The sequence below is a fragment of the Squalius cephalus genome (genome assembly GCF_949319135.1).
Source record: "Squalius cephalus genome assembly, chromosome: 7".
NCBI lineage: Eukaryota > Metazoa > Chordata > Actinopteri > Cypriniformes > Leuciscidae > Squalius > Squalius cephalus.
This window is the reverse complement of record NC_137128.1, coordinates 43,028,891-43,046,334: the sequence shown is the minus strand read 5'-3', so window position 1 is coordinate 43,046,334 and position 17,444 is coordinate 43,028,891. Positions and strand designations below refer to the sequence as shown.

Below are 17,444 nucleotides of genomic sequence, written 5' to 3'. Positions count from 1 at the left end.
TAGGCGTTTCTTTTCCGACACGCGCTCTAAGCAGTGGACCAATCACAACAGACTGTGACATCTGACCAATCAGAGCAGAGTAGGCTCTCGGAAAGGAGGGGTTTAGAGTGACCGAATCTTTGATTGAACCGTTTCAGACGTTGTGAGAAAAGAGCTGATGCTGCAAATGTATATTATATGAAATTAAATTAATGTTAAATTAATGTAAAATTAATGAAATTAAATGTTTTTTGACTTTGGATTCATGTAAATCTATCATAGTAGACCTCCAAAACAAAATTAGGAACCTTTAAATTGTATAATAGGGGTCCTTTAATAAAATAAAACAACGGGTGCTATCATTGTTACATTTTTCCCTGTAAAAATCTCAAAAATGTGTTATGGTTTCATGATCCTTTAAGAAGATATTTTATGCTCATAATTGCCATAGTACCATTTTCATCAACACAGAGAATGTAATGCATTTATGAATTACGTCATGTCACAATGTCGAATGCTGCGAGGATGACTGTACCAAACTCATCCATTGACGAGAAGCCAAACTACACCTCCACTGAAGCTTGTCTGAGAAACGCTGATATATTTAGTCTAAAATATTGCACAGGCAACTGTTAAAGCAATATAACATGAAGGTGCAAGTTTCCTCTTGTAGCCCAGTGACTTACATCAGTCTTCAGGAGGATTGAACGTGTTCTTGCAGTCCATTTGTGTTGCAGAAGTTTGGATTAACAACTACTTTGGCTTCACTGCAACGACTGGCTAAACTAATTTGTAATATTTCACAGAAATCACTGTATTTTAGTGCAATATTACATCTGCATAGGCGATAAAATGCAGATGTGAGAACTGTTAACCGTTAATATGTATGTAAACTACATTAAGAAAAGAAACTAAATTTATAAATAGACTGATGGGGGAAAATAAATAAAATAAAAAAGTTCAGCAAATGTGGATATGGCTTTTGAACAACTTGAGATTCTCTTCCATAGAATTACAGTTTTGTTTACAGTCACTAATAAAGGTAATGCAAGCCGAATCAGCAGACAATACAAGTTGGATAATGATGTTTGTGATAAAGAATGACAATTTTAATCAATGATTACTTGGTGAAGCAAATACAAATCGATTAAGGAAACATAATATCCCAATATTTATATCGAAATAAATGGGCGTGGCCTGGTTGATTTAGTTAGTAGTGTGTTGAAACTTGTGGTTATAGTAAGGGGCGGGGCATTTCCCAAACACGCTCAAAACGATTGACCAATCACAACACACTGCTCCAGCCGACCAATCAGAGCACATTGTGCTTTTCCGAAGGAGGAGACAGACTGGGAAGAGAGGAACTGCAACAATGTTAAATATGTGAAAAATGATGTTCTTTTTGAACATTCGAGCATGAAAAATTACTCTAGTAGAGCCCAAAAAGATAATAGGTCCTCTTTAAAGCTTGTTTTGTAGGGTGGTTCGGGCTTTGCACTCTTTCCTGCGCTTGAATGCCAGAGATGATTGTTAAAGAAAGAGAGAGATCTGCCAAATCACCTTTCACTGCTGGCACTGTAATCTTTTCTCTCTCCTTCTATTTTTTTCCTCTGTCTGCAATTTTTTCTGACGTTTCTTCTACTGTCCCACCTCATCTGGCAGTTCACATGTCAAATAAATCTTCCCCTCTCCCGCTCTCTTTCTCTCCCTCGTTGGCCGCTCTTTCACTCCAGGCCCTTCCTGTCATTCTTTACTGGGTTCTTTCAGCAAGGCTTGTTTTATAACACTACATTTGGCTCATTCTTGAACTTCAGAACATGCTGAACTCAGTAACTCTGAATGTAATGTTGTAATTTAAGGAAGTACTTCAATAACAGGGTGTAGCTGAGTTTCAGATAAATGTTTGGTCAAGCTCAGACTCTTTATTCATTATGACTTGCTACACAAGGGCACAATGCTACAATTTAGGGAGTATTCTATTATTAGCCCAATTTTTACAAAACATTAAATAAAAGCTTGGAAAAATGGAATAAGTGACCAATTAAAGGGATCATGAACTGCATCATTTTCTCTCAGGTCCAAGATTTGTACATCAAAAAACATCCTAATTTAGAAGTAAAAGGCTATTTTCTATCCTGTTTTTGACCCTCTCTTTGTTTTAATGGGCATTCAAGACTTGGAAGTAAACACGCACTGCTATGATTGCTTAACAGTTTTTTGCATATTAAAATAATTTTCAATGTCCCAGCCATTACACGTGTGGAATTGTTTTGAAAACTCAGAATGTGGAAAATATCCTGTTACATACTTGAAACATTTGCCAACAACGTGAAACATTTTTGCATAATAAATATGCTTTAAGTCTTGGTTGTGACAAATACAGTTTAAGTACTTGGAGTTACCACAGTTATAGTTGATAAATGATAACTTGCATTGTTTCATGTAAACGGAATTATGAATAAATCTACCGTCATTTGCCATTCTTATAGGCTATTAGTTATTTTTCAATAAAGTAAAAAAACTTATGACTAAAATGTTTTATTCAGCGAATGGCTTTGATCAAAATAATAACAAAAGCGGTTTCTACGTGCTTTCTTCCATATTCGGGGACCCTCGCATAAACCACATAAATGCCCGAAGCCAAGGACAGAACAGCGAATCACAACAATTTTATTTTAAGTAATTTTAAGGTTTCCATTTCCAATTAGATTTAATTTTTCATTTTAATTTAATTTAATTCATTTATTTCCCTTTAATTTTAGTACTTTAAACTTATTTTATTTAGCTGTCAAGGCTTTCAAGTTTAGGTTTTTCATCTATTCTTTATCTTTTATTTTATATTTTGATTCTATTTTTAGTTTTTTTGTTTTTGTTTTAGACCACTGTTTTAGAAGTTTGAAAATCATGCCCTATGTTCAGGTAATTGTGATATTGTGTTAAAGGAAAACTAATATGATTTACATAAAAAAAAAAGAAAAAAAAAAAAAGAATGACCCTGATGTGTTTTTCTGTCCTTCTGATCTTCTTTTGTCTCACTGCATCACTCTTCCAGGCCTCTTTCCATTACACTGGTCTTTTCTGAGTCATTCTTTTCCATTCATTTAATCTTTCCTCTAGAACTAATCTAGTTCTCTACTATCATTTCCGTTACTTTATAGTGCCTCCATTCTCTCCCTTTTCCCGTCTGATTGCACCACACTTGTGTTCACGCCCTGGTGGAGAAACATTCCAATGGAAGCAGAACAGATTCCAGACGTTGATGATGTCACTGCTTTCCTTTAAAATGAACCAAACCTCCGTATCAAATCCTGGAACTGTGTTTTCATCCTCCCTTATGACTCTCTCTGTCTTTCTTCTCAGAGGACACGGTGTACATGGAGAGTGAGAAAGAGCTGAAGGAGTACGTCTTAAGTGATACTGGAAGAATCTACTACGGCACTGAGAAGCAGATCGGAGCTCGGACGTGGAACTTCGGCCAGGTGTGGAGATCAGAACAGAGCACTTTCTCTGGGGAAAATAAAACATGTTAATGAAAATTCTTGTGAAAACTTATCTTATACAATCAAGAAAGCATGAAGCAAATCATAATTGACACATGGAGTCTCAAATTTAATTTTTACCACAAATGCCAAAGGCAGGTGAACTTACAATTTACTGGCCATAAAGAAATGACCTGCCGTGAAACTGTGTTTTGCATTATTTTCGTAAAATATATATATATATTTGTCAGGGTGAAATGTTTTAGTAATTTTCCCTTTCCATAGCATTTATAACAGTCAGTGGTATTTTAGTATTATTAATACACCATTATAGTATTTATTAGGATTTTGCTTGAATTAGCTGTTGTTATTTTTTTTAAATTTTAGTTTAAGATTTTGTGATTTTGTTATGTGCTTTTGTCAATTTTATTATTAATTTTTTTTTTTTTTTAATCTTTCATTTATTTTTATTTCAATTTTAGTTCATCTTCAACTTCAAGGCAACAGTTCCAATTTCCATCTAAGTTTTTTAAGTTTAGGTTTTCATCTAAGACTTGTATTTCCTTTTATTTCAACTTTCAATGATCAAAAACAATTTTTAATACGTTTAGTTAATAATAACAACACTGATACTAGTTCGTTTTTTTGTTGTTGTAGTTGTATTACAAAAAAATAAGCATTTTCAACTTATTCTCGCTAAAATCGCCCACTTAGACAGGAAAAAAAAACATCTTAACAACACGTAAAGCACCAAACCACAGTTTGTTTTGTTTTTTGTGACATTTATGGTAAATCTGACATCAATTATACCACAATTATAGATTGCATTGAAAAAACAATGGGGAAAAATTAACTATGAAAATGTGTGTCGACTTTGCAACCAGAATTTGTTTACACAACAAAGCTAATTTTAGGGAGTTAATTTTGGACCATGTTTAGACTTAGTTGACAGCACCATTGAGATTTTACACCAAATGAAAGTTGTCTCTCTGGATTGTCTCTCTCACAGTTTGATGAAGGAGTTCTGGAGGCCTGTCTGTTTGTGCTGGATAATAGCGAGGTTCCTCCCTCAGGTAGAGGAAATCCTGTCAGTGTGGTCCGGGTCATCTCTGCCATGGTGAGTCACACCTCGCCTGACTATATTAATGGAACACATCTAGTAAAAAGTGCCGTATTATTCTTTTTTGTTATCAACTTTTGTTATGCGCAAAATAACATACATGCATATTTTCAATCTTCAATCGGCCTGTATTTCGGTCTTTCGATGCAGACCACAACAACTTCGCCAGGCTTTTCAGTCTCTGCTGATGTCTTGTCTGAGCGAGTCCCGCCAATTATATTTAGGCATATAATATATATATAAAAAACAATAACAATACTTAACACAATCTATTTACAATTGCCTTTTTTTCACAGAAGCATGAGTGTTTAAAGGCCCCAATATACTCACGGCGATTTCTTTTTCGTTGTTCGGTTAGGGGCAAAAAGAAGTCGGAAACACATGACCAGCGATATACTGTTAGCAAACATCCCAATGTTGCACACTGCTGAGAGCGGCATTTAAATGAATATATAAATATGAGCTGTGCACTTTCCTCTCAAGAACAAAATAAGCGTAACAAAAACACAGCGGTGAGAAAACAGCAGTTAAAGGAATAGTTCACTTTAAAATGAAAATTCTGTCATCATATACTCACCCTCATGTTGTTTCAAACCTGTATGCATTTCTTTCTTCTGCTGAACAGAAAGGAAGATATTTAGAAGAATATCAGTAACCAGACAGTTTCTGGTCCCATTGACTTCCATAGTATATTTTTTTCTACTATGGAAGTCAATGAGACCAGAAACTGTCTGGTTACTGACATTCTTCTAAATATCTTCCTTTCTGTTCAGCAGAAGAAAGGAATTCATACAGGTTTGAAACAACATGAGGGTGAGTATATGATGACAGAATTTTCATTTTAAAGTGAACTATCCCTTTAAGAAAGCATCTGATCATAGCGATTGATCAGAGCTCTGCAATTCATCTCTCCCGTCAAGTCACGTCACGTTTATTTATATAGTTTCTTTAAATTAAGCAGCTTTGCATGAAAAACCCTTAAGAATTACAATTTCAATTTCGACTCTGATGCAGCTCTCCAGTGTTTTCATGTTTTAACTCACATCTGACCTCAACGGACTGAACAGAAGGAATGAACCAGAGTAGGTTCTGCGTCAAAGAAGGCGGAGCCTCAGAGCCACACCCACCTATTATTTAATCGCCATGGACCAATGGTAGTTCGAAGGTGTTTTCCAGTAACTTAGCTTCAGAAAACTGTTCCGAACTACCGAAACGAACTTTGTTTTGGCCTGATTTTGTTCGAAATGACGTCACATACAGTTTGTACTTCAAATTCACTCAAAGTATATCGGGGCCTTAAGTGATCTGCTAAATCTGTGCAATAACAAGTGGTTTTAAAAGTGCACCAATAGCTTTATCCCAAGCCTCTATAGTAGAAACTTGTGCTTTATGAATCACAGCTTATGATCTCTCCATGAAAACCACTCTTTCTTTAGAAAGACACTTTACCCGCTTGACCTCAGAGACCCTTGAATGAACCTTTTCTAGATCAATTCTCCGGATGACCTTGGCGTTCTGGAGGGAAACTGGTCTGGGAATTACGCGGGTGGAACGTCTCCCACGGCCTGGAGCGGCAGTGTAGAAATCCTCAGGCAATACCACAGCGAAGGAGGAAAGCCCGTCAAATACGGGCAGTGCTGGGTGTTTTCTGGAGTCACGACCACAGGTGTGTGTGTGTGTGTGTGTGTGTGTGTGGAGATTCCTGGAACAGGATTCTAGGATTCCAGTTTCTAGCATAAAAAACTTTGACTGTGAAAAATCACATGTAAGCATAATGTATCTAACGCTCTCACTAAAACCCCTCCCTCCAAAGACACATCGGCCAATCCGATATCAACGTTTGTGATTAGCTTTGTAAGGGTCCGTTCACACAGAACGCAGTTTTCCATTGCACTAAGATAATTTGTCATGGTTTTTCTATGTAAACAACATGCGCTAGACGGACATGTGTTCGCGACTTGTGTCATCCTTAAGCGCTCAAGCTTAAAGAAGTTCAACTTTTAAATAAAACGTTTTTTCATTTGATTCACGTCTCACATTTTTAACCGCAAAAACGTTCTGTGTGAATGGCCCCTAAAAAGTGCAATTATTTAATAAAAATTACTAAATAAAATAATAATGTATACATAAATGAATTAATCTTAAAGTCAACACAAAATCTAAATCAAAATCAGAGATCAAGTTAAATTGCTGTCCTCTATTCAAAAATTTTCTCTGGGGAAAAAATGTAGACGCATTAAGTTCAAACTTAACTTTTTACCACACCTGCCAATGGCAGATAAACTGAGAATATAACAGCCATACATATTTGACCTAACATGAAACTGTAACCCAAACATAAAACATGCATTTTACTCTTTGTCTTTTTTCCTGTTTATAGATTCTAGTCACTGTACAGTAAATCCGATTTACTGTAATTAAACAAATGTTCCAGAAATATTAAATGAAAATTACTTACAGTAATGTGGAAAAAATAATAATGTATAAGTAAAATTAAATGTGTTATTCTTAGTCAACACAAAACGAAAATGTTCATTATAGTATTTTCTAATTGCATGTTTTTGGTGTTATTATGTACAAATTATCAATGCATTTCATTCCACATACAAAAAAAAACAAAAAAAAAACATTTGTTTTCATAAAAACTGATTTTTGATATCTGTCAAGTAGTGAGAACATTCTATGAATGATACAAAAAATTCAACCTTGCTTTTTTTTTGGTTGCAATTCCTAAAATAAAATAAAAAGTCACTGGCCAACTAGTAACTTCACAATTCACAAACAACAGAAAGACAAAAATAAGTCCTGAAAATATCCTAATTTATTGAAATTTGCAATTATCTTATGATGTTTTACACATCAAAAGTACAGGGTCAAATTGTAATATCAGTGGATTTCAGGAGGGTGTTGATGTCATAGGACTAAAAAAATATGCTATTGTTTACAAGTTTAAATAACCATCGGAATCCGGAGTCGCCAGCCACACACTCTCTCTACAGCAGTCCGAGTGCTGTGACATTCATAGCTGACCCCGTTTAACAGTACTGAACTTCAGTCTGCACACTGTTCACTCCACACACTGACATTAAGTGTTTGACTCTTGCACTCATTACTACTCGTCTTCAGTGAATTATTTTGCCTCAGGTTTCTCTCATTCTTTCCTCTTCCTAGTTTGATATGATTCACTCTACCATTCAAAAGTTTTATTTTTATTTTTAAAGAAGTCTCTTATGGTCAATAAGGCTGCATTATTTGATCATCAAAAATAGCAGTAAAATATTGTAAAATATTATTAACACTTAAAATAAAATGTAATGTATTCCTGTGATCAAAGCTGAATTTTCAGCATCATTACTCCAGTCTTCAGTGTCACATGATCCTTCAGAAATCATTCTAATATGCTGATTTACTGCTCAAGAAACATTTATGATTATTATCAATGTTGAAAACAGTTACGCTGCTTAACATTTTTGTAGAAACCATGATGCATTTGTTTCAGGATTCTTCGATGAATAGAAAGTTTAAAAGAAAAATTTTATTACAGAAATTTGTGTAACATTTTAAATATCTTTTACACTTTTGATCAGTTTAATGCTGAATAATAGTATCATAATATAATAGTATCGTACTGACCCCAAACATTTATGTATATTACTGTATCGAATCTCTACAAACAGACGAATAACTCTCTCTATATATATATCTGTCCCAGTATTGAGATGTCTAGGTATTCCTGCGCGTTCCGTAACGAATTTCCAGTCTGCCCATGACACGGATGTCTCCTTGACAACAGACGTGTATTTCGATGAGAATATGGAACCGATCCATGAGCTCAACTCTGACTCTGTATGGTGAGCATTTGTGTTTTTTCATGGAAGAATTAATATTAGGTGTGGGTCAGTATAAAATGATAAAATCCAATACTGCCGTTGTATCGGTCGGTCAATATTGCAATTTATTATTTTATACTGACATATATATCTACAGTATATACTGTATATATATATATATATATATATATATATATATATATATATATATATATATATATATATATATATATAGTACATATTCTCTTATTTCTCTTTCTGTATCCCTGATTTCCTCTGTTTTCTCAGGAACTTCCATGTTTGGAATGATTGCTGGATGGCCCGTCCGGATCTGCCTCCTGGAATGGGTGGCTGGCAGATCGTGGATTCCACGCCGCAGGAAACCAGTCACGGGACGTTCCGCTGCGGGCCGGCGTCACTGGCCGCTGTACGCTCTGGACAGGTCTATTTGAAATATGACACACCTTTTGTGTTCGCTGAGGTGAGTCCAGACTCGTCAATGTTGAAATTATTTTCATTTCATTTTCATTTTCATTTTTTATTTTTGTTTCGAACATATTACAAATAGACAAAGAAAATACAATATAACATATATAAGTTGTAAACAAAGCAACAAAACAAAACAAAACAAACAAAGTATTTATCCACAATATTTGAATAAATAACTAATGTGTTCGAAAAGGAGCAGGAGGAAGCCAAAGCTTAACATATTATTATTATAATTATTATAATTATCATTATATCCATAGAACAACCATCCACGTCCTTTCTGTCTACAAAAGTGCTCATTAGTTTAGTCAAATTGACTGCAAACAAATAAAAGACAATTACTTGAAAATTGGTTCTTATTTTCTTTTACCACATTTTCTGGAATATAAGGAATAGTATTACTGGAATATTATTAATGGCAATTTACATTTCTGAATGTAATCATAAAAAGTGACTTACACATATAATATTAGTTGCATCAATGTATTTTTTTCAACAATGCAATTTTGATACTTATAGTCAGGTGCGACTTATTTTCTGGAAAATATGCACATTCATGCAATTGTGCATGATTTTAGAATATAACAACTTGCTCCAGCTTAATTCTTAAAAAGCTTACTTTTTTGGCTAACATCACCAGTGTTGTTTTAATATTATTGGTGTACTATTTTAATATTTATTAATATTTTAAATGAGCTTCCATTTTATTTTAATATTTTCCATTTTCGTCATTTTAGTTTTAGTCATTTAAAAAAAAAAAATTATATTTCTAGTTAGCTTTAACTTATATTTTATTTAAGTTTTTCAATTTTTAACTTACAAATAAACTTACTTCTTTTTAGTTACAGTAGTTGCAAAGGCAACTTTCCATCTAATATACATTTTTTATTTATTTTTTATTGTTTTTTTGTTTGTATTTTAATTACTCAGAAATTATTTTGAATATTTTTAGTTACAACAAAAAAAAAAAAAAAAAAAATCAAATCCTAAATTGAATCAAGTTCTGCTCTCATTTCACTCCTGTCCTAGAGGACGGGCTGGCCCTGACTTGTTGGCATCCATGTTAAATATTTTCTTTATACCCTCCATAAAATCCTGTTTGAAACCTGCATTTATCCTGACAGTCATGTCTCTTTAAAGGATTCTCAGCTCTAAACCTGTGCTGTTTTTTTTTTGGTGCAGGTGAACAGTGATAAGATCTACTGGCAGAGGAACCTCGACGGGAGCTTTAGTCAAATCCACAGTGAGAAGAAAGCCGTCGGTCACTGCATCAGCACGAAGGCTGTTGGCTCTGATGAGCGTGCTGACATCACAAACCTTTACAAATATCCTGAAGGTGAGAAACACAAACATGCACACTTTCAGACATCTCAGTGTCTCGCCCTGCATGTACCCACATGAAGAGACAACAGCAGGCTGTAAAATAGAGGCCCTAAGCCTAAGCCCTATTTTTTTCTCTCCCATTGTTGATCAGAACAGTGGATGTTACTTACTTGTTCAGATTACATTTCCGGTGAAAATTCTTATGTTGGTCATACAAAAAAAAATAAGAAGCTGTGATTGCGAATGACAGTATCCACACCGGCGGCGACTGACAGCCTCACATTCTCCTCAAAACATTGGATTAATCCGCGCTGTGCCGAGCCGAGGCACAACCCACGTGAAGTTGATAATTCCTCGAATAACTGCAGTTGCAGATTTCGAACAGAGATGGCGACAAAGAGGAAAAACTAAGGACTGCAGCTTTAAAATTATGATATATAATTATTGCATTTTTATTGGAACTTGTTCAGTTTCCCAGAGAAAATTGTATTAGATCCAAATGTCTATCGAAAAATAAGTCATATTATGTAATGTTACATTTTAAAATCAAAAGAAAACAGAGGAAAATGTATTTTAAAAGAAAGAAATGAAAGAAATTAAGCCTATTTTGGTACCATTTAAGTTTTTTTAAATTGTTACATAATTTTAATTTAAATAAATCACCCACTACAGTAAATACATTTATATATACACATTTGATACTATAAATGTATTACTATAAATATATTCAGAATCTTACTATTATTTCTTCATAATATGTTTTATTTATATTAAATCCCCAAAAAAAGATATATATATTAAACGTAAATTATAAATATAGATTTTATAATTGTATGTACATACATGCAGTAGAAAATGTGTTCATATTAACAAATGTGTATATATACATATATTTAATTAATTTATTGTATTGTTCTTTTTAATGGCACACACCGGCACAAATTGAGCACAAACGATCGACACTGGTTTGGAATGATTTGGACAACATTGGGTGGAGAGTGACGTATTTGTTCCTGAACATTTTTTCCGACATATATTTAAGACACAGTTGTAGTTAAAACAATTTTAATGGCATAAACCGGCAAAAATTTAGCACAAACGAATGGCTCAGGTTTGGAGCGATTTGGATGGCATGGGGTGGAGAGTGACGTCACAGATTCAGAATTATATTGGCTATTTCTAAGAAGGGGAAATAGATACAGTTTATTCATTTTAATGGCACAAACCGAGCACAAACAAATGGCTCAGGTTTGGAGCGATTTGAACAACATGGGATGGAAAGCGACGTCACACAACCAATGTTCAATATCTCCAAAACCACCACATGGCACAAACGAATGGCATAGTTTTGGGGATTATTTCGTTTTATGGGGTGTCAACTTCATGGAGTTTTATCCATACTGTAAATTCATATTCTTAGCCAATGCTGTCTTACCAGAGCAATTTACAATACAGAGCATGAATTACTGGCAAAAGCCAGGACAGATGCAGCCAAGAACACACAATGCGCAGTTTAACTGGCTTAACATTCCACTGCCTTCACACCAAAATACCTGTCATTATCTCCAAACGGTAGTTTAAGTTTAACGGAGACCCACCCACAGCAAACAATGGCATCACTGTCTCAGTTAGAGAAAAAATAAACAGATGAGACAATTAAACAGACTTAAAAGTAGGAGTAGACTTAAAGTAAGAGTAAAGAGCTGTGAGATGGATATATATATATAGCAGCTTATATCATTTAGTATGGGAAGTGTTGTGATCCCTACTTAAAGTCCTCATTTGTAATTTTCTTTCCCTCATCAGACTCGGAGGAGGAGCGCATCGCTGTGGAGACGGCCTGCCGCTACGGCAGTAAACCCGATGTCTACTCCAGTCCCATTGCTGAGGACGTGCAGGTGGAGGTGAAGATGGAGGGAGAAGGTCCACGCATGGGAGGAGACGCTAAGCTGAAGATCATGGTGAAGAACACAAGCTCTCATCCTCGCAGGACCACCCTTCACAGCCAGGTGGCGGTCATGTACTACACCGGCGTGCTGAAGGACACAATGAAGAAGGAAAAACTCAATGTGGAGCTCATGCCACATGAAGGTCAGTTAGTTTTAACGAAGTGATTACTTCGCGACTGCTAAAAAAATACGTTCTAGTATGAATGTAATCCCAAAGTACTACATTCGCCATGTTGTCATTACCACCTACCAACGTCGGTTGCGTTGGTGCACTGCCATTCATAAACCCTCTCCCGTGGCATACTAGCTACACATAGTATGTACAATACACACATTTTCTCAATGTATAAAATACTTGCATTAGGCAATGCATTCTGCTATGCATTTCCTGCCATATTTAACATAAAACCACATACGCCACATTTAACATGTTCTTTATTCATTATATGGTAAAATGAACACTAATAACATTAATTTATTATTGTTCAGGTTTAGCAATTTTTGTACTTTAACGCTAAGGGATACGTAGTTCATTTACTCACCCTCAAGTTGTTCCAAACCTGTGTGAATTTCTTTCTTCTGCTGAGCACAAAAGAAGATAGTTTGACCAAACCAAACCATTGACTTCCATAGTATTTTTTTTTATCTCCATACTATGGAAGTCAGTGGTTCATCAACTGTTTGGTTAATGACATTCGTCTAAATATCTTCTTTTGTGTTCAGCAGAAGAAAGAAACTCTTACAGGTTTAGAAAAACTTGAGGATGAGTAAATGATGAATACATGTATACAGATTTGCTACTGTACATTTACTAGAAACTATTTTAAATTTAATGAATTAAGTAATTAATAAAATATTAATACTTTTTTTTGTCAAATTAAATGTTTTATTATAAATGATAAATAAACAAAGAAAAGTAAATGTTTTATTTCTTAACATTTTAACAATTATGTTATTTATTTAATTTAATCCACAGTGTTTAAAAAATAGGCACTATACAGTATATACCGTGACATCTCATTTCAATTCACCCTTCTGTCTATTTTACATCCTTTAGAAAAGCACTTCAAATTAAATAAATTCAATAATTAATAAACTATTAATGAATAAAAACACATTTTTATTTCATATAAATGATAAATAAACAAAGAACAAATAATGTTATTATATATATTTTTAAATATTAGATTCATTATCATTTATTTAATCAAGAGAGTGTTTAAACAGTATATATTCTCATGTGTAAAGCTCATGATCATTGCTGATTCCTCTTATTTTTGTCCTTCAGAAAAGATCATTGATTGGATCCTGCCTTACACACAGTATCAGAATCAGCTGGTGGACCAGGCCGCGCTCATGCTGACCCTGTCTGGACGGGTCAGTGAGACCCAGCAGGTTTTGGCCAATCAGACCAGCTTTAGGCTCCGAACACCTGATATCCAAATCGAGGTGAGACACCCAGAACCTTCAGCTGCATTTGAACACCGTACAGATGTGTTTACCCTCAAATTTTTTGTGTAGAATATTTTATTGCATATTAAAATTTGTCTCATACTAAAACAAATGAGAGGGTTTGTAAATATGCTTTGCTTCTCGTTGTAGCCTATAGGAGAGGCGTATGTGGGCAAGGAGATGTCCGCGAAGATCACGTTCACAAATCCTCTGCCCTGTACTCTGCGCAATGTGGTGGTCCGAGTGGAAGGACTGGGGCTGAGAGACCTCCATCCCATCAAAGTGGGGTAAGAGCCTCAAAATTATTCAAGATTACTCCTCACTAGTTAGAATGGAACATGTGCAGGATTCCATCGGAATTTTGGAAACCATTTGGAAACAATTCTGAAGGATTCTAATGGGATTTTTTCTTATAGCAACCCAACAAAAAGTAAATCCCATAGAGCATAATTAATCTAAGGCCTAAACCTGGCTTAATCTAAGCCCCTGTCTGTGAAACTAGGCCTATATCTTTTTGACTGATTCAGTTTATTGCTCTTGTGTCTTAGGCCGTGTGTCCACCAAAATGCTTTTAGCCAGCTGAAAACGTTATACCCTCTGCTGAAAACACCCAGTTGCGGTGCGTTTTTTTCAGTTGAGACACTTTGCTTGTTATGATCAGGAATATCCGCGAAAGTGTTACTAGTATCTCATTTCACACATATTTTGTTTCTGTGTTGATTCTATATTAAAATGTCAATACAATGTAATGTATTTTCTCTGGCTCTTGTTTTAAATGATTTTGTTCCGTTATTATGCTTGTTGTTGTCATCTGTTGACATTGTACAAGCAGAATGTGGCGGTTGGTCAGTGTGGTATTAGTCCCGCCCCTCCTCCACTGTGATTGGACGGTTGGGTAAAAAGTGACAGTGATGAGCGCTGTGTTTTATCCAAAGTTGAACATTCTTCAACTCTCAGCGACCTGTAAAAAAAGGCGAACGCTCGGCGCTTCAGCGTGAAAAAGACGCTCAGCGCCTCGTGACGCTCATAGTGTTTTAAAAACACGCCAGCCACGTGAAAAAACGCTTTGGTGGACACACGGCCTTAGTGTTTGAATAGTCACACATATAGAAGTCCTCGCTTTTCTCCCACCAATGAATGCGTTGCATTTATCTCTTTCTTCCATGTTTTCTCAGTGATGTAGGCAAGCATGCCAATGTAACTGTGACGGAGCACTTTATCCCGACGATCGCCGGCCAGAGGAAGCTTGTGGCGTCTCTGGACTGCAAACAGCTCTCGCAGGTGCACGGCGTAGCCGACATCAACGTTCACGAAAGCCAGTGAATTCAGTCTGCTGTTATGGACTGTATTCCTTCACGGTGTTATTTCAGTATCATCAGAACCTGTATGTGTCAAAGCCAGTGTTGGGGAAAGTTACTTTTAACTTTTGTAAAAGTAATGCTTTACAATATTGCGTTACTCCCAAAAAAAGTTACTAATTGCGTTACTTAGTTACTTTTTATGAAAAGTAATGCATTACATTACTTTTGCATGACTTTTTCTCACCTGGGCTGGGCTTGCTTGTTTGTTTTTTAATGACAACAAAAAAAGTTCTATTTTTGGCAAATGTTAAGGCCCTTTCACACCAAAAGTGAAATGAATAAGCCTCAGGCTGAAGGAAATGCATGTTTACGCCTGTACAGTAGAGGACGCCGCTCAAACAAACCTTTCAGCCATTCTGGATTAAAGAACAATTGGATACAGGAGAAGAAAGTTCAACACTCTTATTATTTCTAAATCTAATCTAAAGTCATTTTTGCTTATTAGTGTGGTTGAATTGGATCTTGAAGGTCAGCAGCAAAGACATTGGTTAATAAAGTGAGATTAAATACATAAAGTATATTTGTGTAATTCAATATAGTTAATTATAAAAGTTTTGCATAAAATTCTGAGATTGCATTGAACTGTTTTTATACATTTTGAGGAATACTGAATGTTTTCGTGCAAGTGAGATGAGCAAATGCATGTTCACATTAAGTCTAGAACTATAATAACCATCATGTTTACACAGCGCACACAAGCACAACACCTCCTCACTTTATTTCTCTCAACATGTGGACAGGAGAGCTGTCAGTCAATAAATGTGAAAAGTAACTTGCGTTACTTATTTGAAAAAGTAACTTTTTTCATTGAAAAAGTAATGTGTTACTTTACTGGTTACTTGAAAAAGTAATCTGATTACGTAACTTGTAATGAGTTACCCCCAACACTGGTCATAACTGCCTGTTAATGAACTACATTAACCATTCTTAAGTGGTTTACACTGAGCCACACGATTATTTTTTTAAGGTTAGACATCTTAAAGAAATAACCCTCTTTTTCAACACACTATGTTATGAAATACCTACTGTATGTGCCTAATTTTATATTGTTTATTTCATTTTACACATTATTTATTTTAAAAATGGTTTTGCTTTGCTTCACTGTATGTATTAACTGTTTGTTAGTTCAGTTTAGCTGATCAAATGTTTCTGTTCACCACTGAAAAAACTAAGGCCTGTGGTATTACCATATATGAGTATTATAATTTTACATAATGAATCTTAATCTTAAAAAAATATTTGTTGCCAATTTATTTTATTTTTTTTGCCTTTCTGCTGCCTTATATTGGATATTGTTCACAATAATGGCTATTATGAATTTGTTTAATGTGCCTTCAAGGAACTGAGTTAATATTGAGTTTCATTGGTCTTATGCAAAATGCTGTCGTATCTTCACTTAATTTGCTACTGCAAAAACTGTAAACTAACACTATTCATGTACACTTAAACTATGAAGACATATGAAGTTACTTACTTCGTTATATATTAGATTTTTATGAAGAATATAAAAGTTTTATGTATGTTTGTATTATTTATCTATGTAATGTATTTTTCTTTAACAAATGACATTTTATTAACCGCATATTTTGTTCTCTGTAGTTGTTTTTGAACATGTTTGGCCTGCTTGAACAAGACAAGACATGTGTGTTTGATTTGGAAAGATGAAGTAAAACACTCCCTTAGTGTTTGCATTTGAACAAATGTCATCTGTCTTCTTGAGATAACCCGTTGAAGAGTTTTATTAAACAATCCAATAACACCAAACACTTGTGCATCACCAACTGCTCATTAACGCAAATATGAAATCAGCCAGTCACATCATGGCAACTCGATGCATGTGGGCATGTAGACGGTGGATGCATCGAAATCACACACTTCTCTACAGTATGGTAGGCGAAAAACGTTGTGGAGAAAAGTCTTCCTTCTTGTAAATGAAGCTCAAGAGGCAAAGTTACAGAAATTAAAATAAGACTTTATTGGACAAAGCTGAGATGACCGCGGGAATTTCCAAGGATCCGTATTTTCCCCTAAAAGTGATTTGGCAGACCAAACCATATAAGTCATAGAGACTTGAAACTTTGAGGGATGGTAGTACCCACCCCGTCTACAACGTCAAAGGCTCGCCCCACTTGGCCTGATGGTGGCGCTACAACAATCAAAAGTCTGTAATGGCTCCTAAATTGCTCTTTAATGGATCTCTGATTCGATAGTCACCGGCCAACTTTTGGGGTATTTTGGGATTTTTCGAAAAACCTACTTTTGCGAACTAGTCCTAGGCTTTCCGCTCGATCGGAACCAAACCAGTTCAGAAAGATTCTATAGAGTCTGATTGTCAATAATAATCATCCGCGATGCAAGCCAATACGTTCGAAATTGGGCGTGGCCACTTTTAAAACAGCAATCCCTAATGAGATAATTTCACCAAACTCGGTATACGGGCTCGGTCTGTGGTCGTGTGAAAT

At 35.2% G+C, this 17,444-nt stretch overlaps 1 protein-coding gene across 1 annotated transcript in view; it reads left to right on the top strand.

The window, feature by feature from the left end:
- tgm1l1 (transglutaminase 1 like 1) overlaps window positions 1-16,398 on the top strand; it is a 29,253-nt gene extending 12,855 nt beyond the window's left edge. Inside the window, exons 5-14 of the mRNA XM_079876100.1 lie at window positions 3,340-3,458; window positions 4,468-4,575; window positions 6,067-6,244; window positions 8,291-8,429; window positions 8,697-8,889; window positions 10,080-10,233; window positions 12,027-12,311; window positions 13,458-13,618; window positions 13,772-13,908; window positions 14,797-16,398. Coding sequence (XP_079732226.1) covers window positions 3,340-3,458; window positions 4,468-4,575; window positions 6,067-6,244; window positions 8,291-8,429; window positions 8,697-8,889; window positions 10,080-10,233; window positions 12,027-12,311; window positions 13,458-13,618; window positions 13,772-13,908; window positions 14,797-14,944 — 1,622 coding nt within the window. The 3' untranslated portion in view covers window positions 14,945-16,398. The remainder of the gene's footprint in view (window positions 1-3,339; window positions 3,459-4,467; window positions 4,576-6,066; window positions 6,245-8,290; window positions 8,430-8,696; window positions 8,890-10,079; window positions 10,234-12,026; window positions 12,312-13,457; window positions 13,619-13,771; window positions 13,909-14,796) is intronic.
- The last annotated feature ends 1,046 nt before the right edge of the window (window positions 16,399-17,444 follow it).